The 13,045-nt window shown below is 45.7% G+C and overlaps 1 protein-coding gene across 1 annotated transcript; it reads left to right on the top strand.

Annotated features, from left to right (window-relative positions):
* The first annotated feature begins 8,950 nt into the window (after positions 1–8,950).
* Positions 8,951–10,832, top strand: LOC129823668 (ferritin, middle subunit-like). The gene is made up of 4 exons (XM_055882568.1): positions 8,951–9,244; positions 9,638–9,784; positions 10,004–10,129; positions 10,584–10,832. The coding sequence occupies exons 1-4, from the start codon at positions 9,143–9,145 to the stop codon at positions 10,737–10,739; spliced, it is 531 nt and encodes a 176-aa protein (XP_055738543.1). The 5' UTR covers positions 8,951–9,142; the 3' UTR covers positions 10,740–10,832.
* Positions 10,833–13,045: the final 2,213 nt, after the last annotated feature.

The raw sequence follows: 13,045 nt of genomic DNA on the forward strand, positions 1-13,045 counted from the left end.
TACCTTTTAATGGCGTCAGACCGAGGCTCTGCATCTGTCCTCGTGTTCCTAGACCTTAGATACCGTGTTCCTAGGCCTTTGATACCATCGATCACCACATTCTTTTGGAGAGATTGGAAACCCAAATTGGTCTACACGGACAAGTTCTGGCCTGGTTTAGATCTTATCTGTCGGAAAGATATCAGTTTGTCTCTGTGAATGGTATGTCCTCTGACAAATCAACTGTACATTTCGGTGTTCCTCAAGGTTCCGTTTTAGGACCACTATTGTTTTCACTGTATATTTTACCTCTTGGGGATGTCATTCGAAAACATAATGTTAACTTTCACTGCTATGCGGATGACACACAGCTGTACATTTCAATGAAACATGGCATGAAGCCCCAAAATTGCCCCCGCTAGAAGCCTGTGTTTCAGACATAAGGAAGTGGATGGCTGAAAACGTTCTACTTTTAAACTCGGACAAAACAGAGATGCTTGTTCTAGGTCCCAAGAAACAAAGAGATCTTCTATTGAATCTGACAATTAATCTTGATGGTTGTAAAGTTGTCTCAAATAAAACTGTGAAGGACCTCGGCGTTACTCTGGACCCCGATCTCTCTTTTGACGAACATATCAAGACTGTTTCAAGGACAGATTTTTTCCATCTACGTAACATTGCAAAATCAGAAACTTTCTGTCCAAAAATTATGCAGAAAAATTAATTCATGCTTTTGTTACTTCTAGGTTAGACTACTGCAACGCTCTACTTTCCGGCTACCCGGATAAAGCACTAAATAAACTTCAGTTAGTGCTAAATACGGCTGCTAGAATCCTGACTAGAACCAAAAAAAATGATCATATTACTCCAGTGCTAGCCTCCCTACACTGGCTTCCTGTTAAGGCAAGGGCTGATTTCAAGGTTTACTGCTAACCTACAAAGCATTACATGGGCTTGCTCCTACCTATCTTTCCGATTTGGTCCTGCGTACATACCTACACGTACGCTATGGTCACAAGACGCAGGCCTCCTAATTGTCCCTAGAATTTCTAAGCAAACAGCTGGAGGCAGGGCATTCTCCTATAGATCTCAATTTTTATGGAATGGTCTGCCTACCCATGTGAGAGATGCAGACTCGGTCTCAACTTTTAAGTCTTTACTGAAGACTCATCTCTTCAGTGGGTCATATGATTGAGTGTAGTCTTGCCCAGGAGTGTGAAGGTGAACGGAAAGGCTCTGGAGCAACGAACCGCCCTTGCTGTCTCTGCCTGGCCGGTTCCCCTCTCTCCACTGGGATTCTCTGCCTCTAACCCTATTACAGGGGCTGAGTCACTGGCTTACTGGTGCTCTTTCACTTGAGTGGGTTGAGTCACTGACGTGATCTTCCTGTCTGGGTTGGCGCCCCCCCCCTTGGGTTGTGCCGTGGCGGAGATCTTTGTGGGCTATACTCGGCCTTGTCTCAGGATGGTAAGTTGGTGGTTGAAGGTATTCCTCTAGTGGTGTGGGGGCTGTGCTTTGGCAAAGTGGGTGGGGTTATATCCTTCCTGTTTTGCCTTGTCCAGGGGTATCATCGGATGGGGCCACAGTGTCTCCTGACCCCTCCCGTCTCAGCCTCCAGTATTTATTCTGCAGTAGTTTATGTGTCGGGGGGCTAGGGTCAGTTTGTTATATCTGGAGTACTTCTCCTGTCTTATCCGGTGTCCTGTGTGAATTTAAGTATGCTCTCTCTAATTCTCTCTTTCTTTCTCTCTTTCGGAGGACCTGAGCCCTAGGACCATGCCTCAGGACTACCTGGCATGATGACTCCTTGCTGTTCCCAGTCCACCTGGCCATGCTGCTGCTCCAGTTTCAACTGTTCTGCCTGCGGCTATGGAACCCTGACCTGTTCACCGGACGTGATGCCTGTCCCAGACCTGCTGTTTTCAACTCTCTAGAGACTGCAGGAGCGGTAGAGATACTCTTAATGATCGGCTATGAAAAGCCAACTGACATTTACTCCTGAGGTGCTGACTTGCTGCACCCTCGACAACTACTGTGATTATTATTATTCGACCATGCTGGTCATTTATGAACATTTGAACATCTTGGCCATGTTCTGTTATAATCTCCACCCGGCACAGCCAGAAGAGGACTGGCCACCCCTCATAGCCTGGTTCCGCTCTAGCTTTCTTCCTAGGTTTTGACCTTTCTAGGGAGTTTTTCCTAGCCACCGTGCTTTTACACATGCATTGCTTGCTGTTTGGGGTTTTAGGCTGGGTTTCTGTACAGCACTTTGAAATATCAGCTGATGTAAGAAGGGCTATATAAATAAATTTGATTTGATTTTTCAAGTGCACTCAAAAACAGATGTTTATCTTATTTCACTCTTTGGGAGTTCATACAGAAGCAGTTTGACTTTTCAGACCACAATTGAGGCTGTGTTCACATCCTAGATAGAAGCAGTGTTAAAATATACTTTTATGAGACAATGTGCAAGATAAATTATAGTTATTTTAAGAATCCTATAGTTATTATAAGAATGTTTAACTGTCATATACAAAAAATCTGCTCCTCCCTCGATGGGGATCGATCAACTTCACGTTTTTCCAGCTTCCGCCCACAACCTATAAGATACTGTATATTTGAATTAATACTTGAGTGAGAAGCCCACCATTCACATTCTATTCCATATTCTGAGACATAGGCCTATCCAAGCCTTGACACTTAATGTAGTTGGTCCAAAGTTGGCATCACGACACTCACTTTAATTGGATTGATCATGTATTTCTATCCCAGTTCACTTTCACGACAACAAAGTAATCAGCCTCTCTTTCAGGTAGACTAACACAATACTTGTTGAATTTCATTCATTATAGAATCTTCAGCTTATTAGGACTGAACATGATTTCCTTTGCAACCATGTATGTATACTTTTTAATGAATTGATACTGCAATTAAAGTGTGTAATCAAGTCAGCAGTTTCTTGATTTTGAGTGCCTCGACTCCTTTTAAGTTAATTGAGTATTAGACATTATTAATTTTGTGCCATAGTCTGGTCTAGTGGTAATGCTGCTGACTCTGGACCACACATGTCCCTTTGCGGCATGGATTCAAACCCTTCATATCTTTATTCCTCTACCTTTCTGTCACGCCCTCTCATTTATAACTTGAAATCTCAATAAAGAGAGAAAATACTAATATATATAAAGAAATTAGTCATTTCAAGACCATGTACTACCCAAACAAGGGAACATAAATAGAATAACGGGTTTTGACATTGGTGGTGACATTCTGAACTGTTATAGTTAGACCAAATGTTTAAAGTAATACAGAAAAATATTGGTATTTGAGTTCTGATTGACTAAATTGACAACATTTTTCGGAAAGTTGTATTTTCCCTTCAATTCACCCGAAACAGCTATTTGTTTAAAAATGCCTTAGTAAGTTACACAGTGTTTGTAAGTTGCATAGTATAGTATATGTTCCTGCTGTTCTCTCCTTCTTCCCTTTTTCTTTTTCTTCAAATCTGGTATCATTTTTTACATTTTACATTTTAAGTTATTTAGCAGACTGTCACGTTCCTGACCTATTTATGTTAGTTGTTATGTGTGTTAGTTGGTCAGGACGTGAGGTTGGGTGGGCATTCTATGTTTTCTGTTTCTATGTTGGTTTTGGTTTGCCTGGTATGGCTCTTGATTAGAGGCAGGTGGTTTGCGTTTTCCTCTAATCAAGAGTCATATTTAGGTAGGGCATTCTCACTGTTTGTTTGTGGGTGATTGTCTCCTGTGTCCGTATGTATGTTTCGTACCACATGGGACTGTAGCGTTTGTTTGTTCGTTTTGTTTCGATGTCGTCTGTTGCCTGTTCGTGAGTTTACGTTTCAGTTATGTAAGTTTATGTTCAGGTTTCGTTCTACGTCGTTTTCTTGTTTTGTAGTTTGAAAGTGTTTTGTATTTGTTTTCGTTTTGCCATCGTATATATAATAAAGATGGCTTATTTCCCACAAGCTGCGTTTTGGTCAGAAGATCCTTCTCTCCTCACCTCATCCGAGGATGAGGAGAGCGTCACCCGTTACAGAATCACCCACCACGCTAAGACCAAGCGGCAAAGGAAAAATAAACGGAGTAAGGGACAGGAGGAAAACAAGGATTTCTGGACATGGGAACAGATAATGAATGGAGAAGGTCCCTGGGCTAAGGCAGGGGAAAATCGCCGTTCTCAGGAAGAGAGGGAGGCAGCTAAAGCCCAGGAGCGGTGGTTTGAGGAGGCAGCAAGGAGACGTGGCTGGAAGCCCGAAAAGCCGTGGGAGCAGCTGGAGGCACTGAGGAGAGCAGAGGCTACCGGGGAGAGGAACCGGAGCTATGAGGGAACGCGTCTGGCACGGAAGCCAAAAAAGCCCGTAAGTAATTCCCAAAAATGTCTTGGGGGGGGGCTAGGAGATAGTGGGCCAAGGGCAGGTAGGAGACCTGCGCCCACTTCCCAGGCTTACCGTGGAGAGCGGGAGTACGGGCAGGCGCCGTGTTACGCAGTAGAGCGCACGGTGTCTCCTGTACGAGTGCATAGCCCAGTGCGGGTTATTCCACCTCCCCGCACTGGTAGGGCTAGATTGAGTATTGAGCCAGGTGTCATGAGGCCGGCTCAACGCGTCTGGTCTCCAGTGCGTCTCCTCGGGCCGGCATACATGGCACCTGCCTTACGCATGGTTTCCCCGGTTCGCCTACATAGCCCGGTGCGGGTTATTCCACCTCCCCGCACTGGTCGGGCAACCGGGAGTATTCAACCAGGTAAGGTTGGACAAGCTCAATGCTCAAGAGTGCCAGTACGTCTCCACGGTCCGGTATTTCCGGCACCACCTCCCCGCCCCAGCCTAGTACCTACAGTGTATACACTACGCACTAGGCTACCAGTGCGTATCCTGAGCCCTGTTCCTTCTCCACGCACTCTCCCTGTAGTGCGTGTGTCTAGCCCGGTGCCTCCAGTTCCGGCCCCACGCACTAAGCTACCTGTGCGTCTCCAGAGCCCTGAACCCACTGTATCTTCTCCCCCTACTAATCCTGATGTGCTTGTCCTCAGCCCGGTGTCAACAGTGCCGGTACCACGCATCAGGGATAGAGTAGGCTTTGAGAATACAGTGTGCCCTGTCCCTGCTCCCCGCACTAGTAGGAAGGTGCTTATCATTAGCACGGTGCCTCCAGTTCCGGCACCACGCACCAGGTCTACAGTGCGCCATATCCGGCCAGAGCCATCCGTCTCACCAGCGCCATCTGAGCCATCCGTCTCCCCAGCGCCATCTGAGCCATCCGTCTCCCCAGCGCCATCTGAGCCATCCGTCTCCCCAGCGCCATCTGAGCCATCCGTCTCCCCAGCGCCGTCTGAGCCATCCGTCTGCCAGGAGCCTGCAAAGCCGCCCGTCTGCCATGAGCCTGCAAAGCCGCCCGTCTGCCATGAGCCTACAGAGCCGTCAGCCAGACAGGAGCCGCTAGAGCCATCAGCCAGACAGGAGCCGCTAGAGCCGTCAGCCAGACAGGATCTGCCAGAGCCGCCAACCAGACAGGATCTGCCAGAGCCGCCAACCAGACAGGATCTGCCAGAGCCGCCAACCAGACAGGATCTGCCAGAGCCGCCAACCAGACAGGATCTGCCAGAGCCGCCAACCAGACAGGATCTGCCAGAGCCGCCAGCGAGCCATGAGCAGCCAGAGCCGTCAGAGAGCCATGAGCAGCCAGAGCCGTCAGAGAGCCATGAGCAGCCAGAGCCGTCAGAGCGCCATGAGCAGCCAGAGCCGTCAGAGCGCCATGAGCGTCGAGAGCCGTCAGCCTGCCATGAGCGTCGAGAGCCGTCAGCCTGCCATGAGCGTCGAGAGCCGTCAGCCTGCCATGAGCGTCGAGAGCCGTCAGCCTGCCATGAGCGTCGAGAGCCGTCAGCCTGCCATGAGCGTCGAGAGCCGTCAGCCAGCCATGAGCGTCGAGATTCGTCAGTCAGCCATGAGCTGCCCTTCAGCCTGAAAAGGCTAAATACCCAGAACTGCCCATCAGTCCAGAGCTGTCTCTCTGTCCGGAGCTGCCTTTCAGTCCGGAGTTGCCCCTCTATCCTGATCTCCCTCTCTATCTTCATCTACCTCTATATTCTTATCTATCCCTCTATCTTGATTTATCTCTCTGTCCCGGTGTTATCCTTATTAGGTATATTATTAAGAGAATTGTGTGGGGGAAAAAAGAGGGTGGACATTCTTGGAGGGAGGAAGTTAGGATGGATTATGGTGGGGTGGGAACCGCGCCCGGAGCCTGAGCCACCACCGTGGTTAGATGCCCACCCAGACCCTCCCCTAGACTTTGTGCTGGTGCGTCCGGAGTTCGCACCTTGTGGGGGGGGTACTGTCACGTTCCTGACCTATTTATGTTAGTTGTTATGTGTGTTAGTTGGTCAGGACGTGAGGTTGGGTGGGCATTCTATGTTTTCTGTTTCTATGTTGGTTTTGGTTTGCCTGGTATGGCTCTTGATTAGAGGCAGGTGGTTTGCGTTTTCCTCTAATCAAGAGTCATATTTAGGTAGGGCATTCTCACTGTTTGTTTGTGGGTGATTGTCTCCTGTGTCCGTATGTATGTTTCGTACCACATGGGACTGTAGCGTTTGTTTGTTCGTTTTGTTTCGATGTCGTCTGTTGCCTGTTCGTGAGTTTACGTTTCAGTTATGTAAGTTTATGTTCAGGTTTCGTTCTACGTCGTTTTCTTGTTTTGTAGTTTGAAAGTGTTTTGTATTTGTTTTCGTTTTGCCATCGTATATATAATAAAGATGGCTTATTTCCCACAAGCTGCGTTTTGGTCAGAAGATCCTTCTCTCCTCACCTCATCCGAGGATGAGGAGAGCGTCACCCGTTACACAGACGCTCTTATCCTGAGCGACTTACAATTAACCTTTATTTAACTAGGCAAGTCAGTTAAGAACAAATTCTTATTTTTCAATGACGGCCTAGGAACAGTGGGTTAACTGCCTTGTTCAGGGGCAGAACGACAGATTTGTACCTTGTCAGCTCGGAGATTTGAACTTGCAACCTTTCGGTTACTAGCCCAACGCTCTAACCACTAGGCTACCCTGCCGCCCCTGCCGCCCCGGCAGGAGGTGGCTCCTTAAGCAGACAACAATGCGATAGTGGTCTGCTTAGTTAGTTGACTTCCATTGAGGGAAAAAATGAAGGAGTGGGCTGTCTCGCTTCCTCTTCCGTCTCTGCTTGAGACTCCAGAATGCTGAGTCACAATGACAAGGCAGAAATACAGCCAGGGCAGAGCCTGAGTCAGTCCATACTGTAGTAGAACCAACAGGAGATTATGACAGGAATAAGCAGGGGTGCAAATTTCACTGGGGACAGGGGGACATGCATTTTTGTCCATCCCACCAGTTTTATCATTGGAATGTGATACAAAACGAGGCAACAGTGTGCTTTAAGACCATGCGGAAGCCTCCGAGCGGTCAGGTAGCCTGTTTGTAGTGTTTATTAGACAAAAAATATGTATACACTACCGGTCAAAAGTTTCAGAACATATACTCATTCAAGGGTTTTCTTTAATTTTACTATTTTCTACATTGTAGAATAATAGTGAAGACAAATTGGAGATTTTTGATTCCAACAGCCGTATCTTTGTGAGTGAACGGATGATCTCTGCATATGTATTTCCCACCGTAAAGCATGGAGGAGGAGGTGTTATGGTGTGGGGGTGCTGGTAACACTTAACCAGAATGGCTACCACAGCATTATGCAGCGATACACCATCCCATCTGGTTTGGGCTTACTGGGACTATCATTTGTTTTTCAAAAGGACAATGACCCAACACACCTCCAGGCTGTGTAAGGGCTATTTTACCAAGAAGGAGGGTGATGGAGTGCTGCATCAGATGACCTGGCTTCTACAATCCCCCGATCTCAACAAAATTGAGATGGTTTGGAATGAGTCGGTCCGCAGAGTGAAGGAAAAGCAGCCAACAAGTGCTCAGCATATGTGAAAACTCCTTCAAGACTGTTGGAAAAGCATTCCAGGTGAAGCTGGTTGAGAGAATGCCAAGAGTGTGCAAAGCTGTCATCAAGACAAAGGGTGGCTATGGGTTAAGAGTTAAGGTTAGGTCTAAGGTTAAGGTCAGGAGTTAGGTTAAAGGGTTACGGTTAGGGGAAGGTTTAGCCAACGTGCTAAGTAGTGGCAAAGTAACTAAAAAGTTGTAAATAGTTGCAAAGTTAGCAAATAGTTGCAAAGTTAGCAAAAATGCTAAAGTCGTCTGTGATGAGTGTCAAACAAGCAACCTTTGGAATGCTAGAAGGTCGCGTTATATGCTCACCCAAACGTATCCTTTAAAAAAGAATGCCAAGCATGTCATAGAACAAGGTACATTTTTTTTAAACAGATTAAGATGAAGAGGTCGAGGCGAGAGCATTTACTCCGCCCAAAATCTGTCGGCGTGAGATAAACCCGTTTTTGTGTGGAGGTATATGACAAGAGTGTCAAATTACTTGAGGATTTTGATCGAAGTTTCCAAAATCTGTCCGCGTGAGATAAACCCGTTTTTGTGTGTTGGTATATAACAAGAGTGTCAAATTACTTGAGGATTTTGATCGAAGTTTCGTATTGTTTAAGCTTTACAAATGTAGTAATATATGTGGATGCACGTGGCATTCCGGCAACTTTGAGCAAAACGACGTTTAGTTCTGTGTGTTGTTCACACGCGTACCTGCACTTTCATTGGCTAGAATGGTCCCACCTGATCTTGCCTGTCTTCAATCGTTGAGCACATGTATTTCCATTGTTAGATTGGTCACTCGGCTCTCTTGTCAATATAATAAATACTCTTTGCTTTAGGTCATGTGCATGAGTGGGATCGTAGTCAAATGATCCGCCTAGTTTCTGTTGTAATTCTAAAGGTGATTGGCTACGCTCTGTGAGGGTGGATTTCATGACGCGTTCCGTTCAGAACAATAAATAGCGCGAACAAGGCGCCTTCCAGTTCACAAGTCTGAGAAGACGAATGAAGAAGTTCTTGCTTTAACAGTGATTGAACGGAACTCCTCTGCCTTCGTCCCGCATTATAGAACATTCCGGATTGGATAACAGAACACTTACTTGAACTGTAATAGCATAATAGTTTAAGGAACTCTATTTTTGTATAACATTCATTTAGATATAAAAGAAAATCTGCCAAGATGGCGTCTCAGATCCGCCAGAACTATCACCACGATTGCGAAACTGCCATCAACCGGATGATCAACTTGGAGATGTTTGCCTCCTACACCTACACGTCAATGGTAATGAGTTTACCAAGATTACCGTTTTGTGTATCTACCCGTGTATTGTAATGCCCGGGCTTAAATGGCTTTTTTCACCTGACTTTTCTGTAGGCCTAGAAAATGAATAGGCAAGAATCTCATCTCCGTGAAGTACATATTTGAGTTTTACTTGGCTAGGCTATTAAGAGCCTCCAGGTAGATATAGCATTCAAATGAAGCCGGGAATTTATCCTAATTTGGCCAGAGCGAGTAACAACTCCTTGACAGATTCATTGTCAGGTGACCAAGTAGACTACGGACTAGGACGAGACTGATTCATGCTTTTGTCATCAAGTTTAGGTTCCACAACAGAATGCTGTCATGTTTTGCATGGTTTTCTCTCTAACCACACTGTCTTGTTTATCCACCCAGGCTTTCTATTTCTCCCGTGACGATGTGGCTCTGTCTGGCTTCGCGCATTTCTTCAAGGAGAACAGCGACGAGGAGCGTGAGCACGCCGACAAGCTACTCTCCTTCCAGAACAAGAGAGGTGGACGCATTTTACTCCAGGACATCAAGGTGAGCCCCTGAGCATCGAAAACCCCATTTAGATTGTAGACTGATAGAAATGTATTTACTTCATGGAGGAGTGTTTACAGAGTTAAGAGAAGAACCTTGAGTAGTCTTGAACATACTGCCTCTAACCACAACTGAGTGTGAGGGGTCTGTTCACTTTATCCTAACCGTAACATCTACTAGTTGTCCCTAACACTTCTGTGTTCACTCTGTCCTGTGTAGAAGCCAGAACGTGATGAGTGGGGCAATGGGCTGGAGGCCATGCAGTGTGCTCTGCAGCTGGAGAAGAATGTGAACCTGGCCCTGCTGGACTTGCACAAGATTGCCTCTGACAAGGTTGACCCCCATGTAAGTTGAGGAATTGCACATCACATAGAAGACAGGTACTGTCTCAGGAGATGATCAGGTTGTAACTCTGATAACTAATGACACAGGTTTGTGTGACCTGCTGCTTCACACGCACACATAGTCCACAGATGCACACTATACAGACAATGCAGCTAATGAATAAGTTTGCATAAAGGGCGGCAGGTTGCCTAGTGGTTAGAGCGTTGGGCCAGTAACAAAGGTTGCTGGATTGAATCCCCTAGCTGACAAGGTAAATATGTTCTGCCCCTGAACAAGGCAGTTAACCCATTGTTCCATGTCATTGTCAATAAGAATTTGTTCTTAACTGACTTTCCTAGTTAAAAAAGCTGTGAAAACATTATCTGCACTTAGGTTGTTACCACTATGCTCTTGTTTTACTGTATCTACAATAGTCTAGTCATTCTCTTGTCTGACCTGTGTTTTCCCTCTTTAGCTGTGTGACTTCCTGGAGACCCATTACCTGAACGAGCAGGTGGAGGCCATTAAGAAGCTGGGAGACCACATCACCAACCTCACCAAGATGGATGCTGTCAAAAACAAGATGGCAGAGTACCTGTTTGACAAGCACACCCTGGGAGGCCAGAGCTAAACCACTTCCATCCCCAGGCTACGGCCTCCAGCCTCAGTCCAGGACTCCTGGCTTCTCTGAGATTCTACTGGCGTTGTATTTATAGGGAGGGGAGTGTTAAACTGGTGCAGTGCAACACAGCTGTGACATTGGTGTTTATTGACAACACTACTGTATTGGAGGCAAGGAATCTTGTAAAACAATAAAAAAATATCACTAAAGTTTTTATTTTCTAATTGTTGTAATGGATGTTGTATTAGTCTATTCAGGTTCTTTGCTCCGTCTTACTGAGTATCTTTGTTTCCTGGTGGTAAATACTGACAATTGTTGACTTACCAGTGGCTGAGGGTCCTAACAATAGGATAAGTTTAACATGAGGTTTATAAAGGACATTACCTCTGACCACAGAGTGTGTCCTCCCCTGTATCTAGTTATAGTGCCATGTCAATTAAGGGGTCAACTCGGTCCATAGGAGTAAAATGGGTAACTACAGTTGATGTAGACCTTTACTCTGTGCATCACAAGTTTATTAGATGGCCTAGAGGTCAATCAAAGCCGTTAGGTAGCTGTTATGGCACATTTCTCTAGTGATGGAATTTTGGCTCTAACTGAGAGATTCATCTAATCATTTTGTTTATTTCAGTTTAATGCCCAATAGTTCCCCTTCAGCAAACTGAACTGCATACTAAAATAGTAATTATTCTACAAGCCTCTCGTTCAACATAAGGGTCTTATTGGAGCTGTCATATGGTTGCAAAGCTACTGGTAACTTACTGAACACTTTCATTTTGGTAATTAACAGTCAAGCTGAACTTATACTTTAACTGAAGAAAAAAAATGACGTTAATGTCCATACTATAAATGGGTTTCTAGTGGATAAACCATTTGGTTAAAGGGGAAAATGGCCTAATGAGAACTGTTTAATCAGCAATGGCATTTTCATTAACAATGCAACTATTCTCTTTTCACAACTGCCACCAACATTTACAACCAAGAAGTATTGACATGGTAAATTGAGTACAGTTGTATGGTATTCACTAACTTGGTTTGAATTTAGGGTAAAGTTTCACAGCTTTGTCATTCTTTGAAAATCTATTTTACTTAAGGCCACAGAGGGCCAGAGATTTGTAATCTGATGTACCCAGAAAGGCCACTAGATGTCATTGATTAAATTGCATAGTCCTTAATTTACCAACATTTGTATTTGTTATGGATCCCAATTAGCTGCTGTCAAGGCAGCAGTTACTCTTCATGGGGTCTGACAAATTAAAGGCAGTTCTATACAATAAAACTAACATTACATTACTAAACAGATTCCACAACACATTAAGGGTTTGCACTCAGGCCACTACTCTACTACCACATATCTACAACACAAAATCCATGTGTGTGTGTCTATAGTGCATATGTGTCTCTTCACAGTCCCCGCTGTCCCATAAGTTTTATTTTTATCTATTTTTAAATCTTATTTTACTGCTTGCATGAGTTACTTGATGTGGAATAGTTGCCATGTAATGGCTCTCTGTAGTACTGTGCACCTCCCATAGTCTGTCATCTCCCGTCTGGATTACTGCAACTCGCTGTTGGCTGGGCTCCCTGCCTGTGCCATTAAACCCCTACAACTCATCCAGAACGCCGCAGCCCGTCTGGTGTTCAACTTTCCTAAGTTCTCTCACGTCACCCCGCTCCTCCGCTCTCTCCACTGGCTTCCAGTTGAAGCTCGCATCCGCTACAAGACCATGGTGCTTGCCTACGGAGCTGTGAGGGGAACGGCACCTCCGTACCTTCAGGCTCTGATCAGGCCCTACACCCAAACAAGGGCACTGCGTTCATCCACCTCTGGCCTGCTCGCCTCCCTACCTCTGAGGAAGTACAGTTCCCGCTCAGCCCAGTCAAAACTGTTCGCTGCTCTGGCACCCCAATGGTGGAACAAACTCCCTCACGACGCCAGGTCAGCGGAGTCAATCACCACCTTCCGGAGACACCTGAAACCCCACCTCTTTAAGGAATACCTAGGATAGGATAAAGTAATCCTTCTAACCCCCCCCCCCCCCCCCCCCCCCTTAAAAGAGTTAGATGCACTATTGTAAAGTGGTTGTTCCACTGGATATCATAAGGTGAATGCACCAATTTGTAAGTCGCTCTGGATAAGAGCGTCTGCTAAATGACTTAAATGTAAATGTAAATGTCTGTCCTGGACTTGGGGACTGTGAAGAGACCTGGTGGCATGTCTTGTGGGGAATGCACTGGTGTCTGAGTTGTGTGCTAGTAGTTTAAACTGACAGCTCAGTGCATTCAACATGTCAATACTTCTCACAAATACAAGT

Source organism: Salvelinus fontinalis, chromosome 2 (assembly GCF_029448725.1).
Source record: "Salvelinus fontinalis isolate EN_2023a chromosome 2, ASM2944872v1, whole genome shotgun sequence".
Classification (NCBI taxonomy): domain Eukaryota; kingdom Metazoa; phylum Chordata; class Actinopteri; order Salmoniformes; family Salmonidae; genus Salvelinus; species Salvelinus fontinalis.

Excerpts from the sequence above, each read along its gene's own strand:
- LOC129823668 (XM_055882568.1), top strand. The coding sequence starts at position 9,143 with ATGGCGTCTCAGATCCGCCAGAACTATCACCACGATTGCGAAACTGCC. Across the intron at positions 9,245-9,637 it reads CCTACACCTACACGTCAATG|GCTTTCTATTTCTCCCGTGA; the intron begins GTAATGAGTTTA and ends TTATCCACCCAG. Across the intron at positions 10,130-10,583 it reads CTGACAAGGTTGACCCCCAT|CTGTGTGACTTCCTGGAGAC; the intron begins GTAAGTTGAGGA and ends TTCCCTCTTTAG.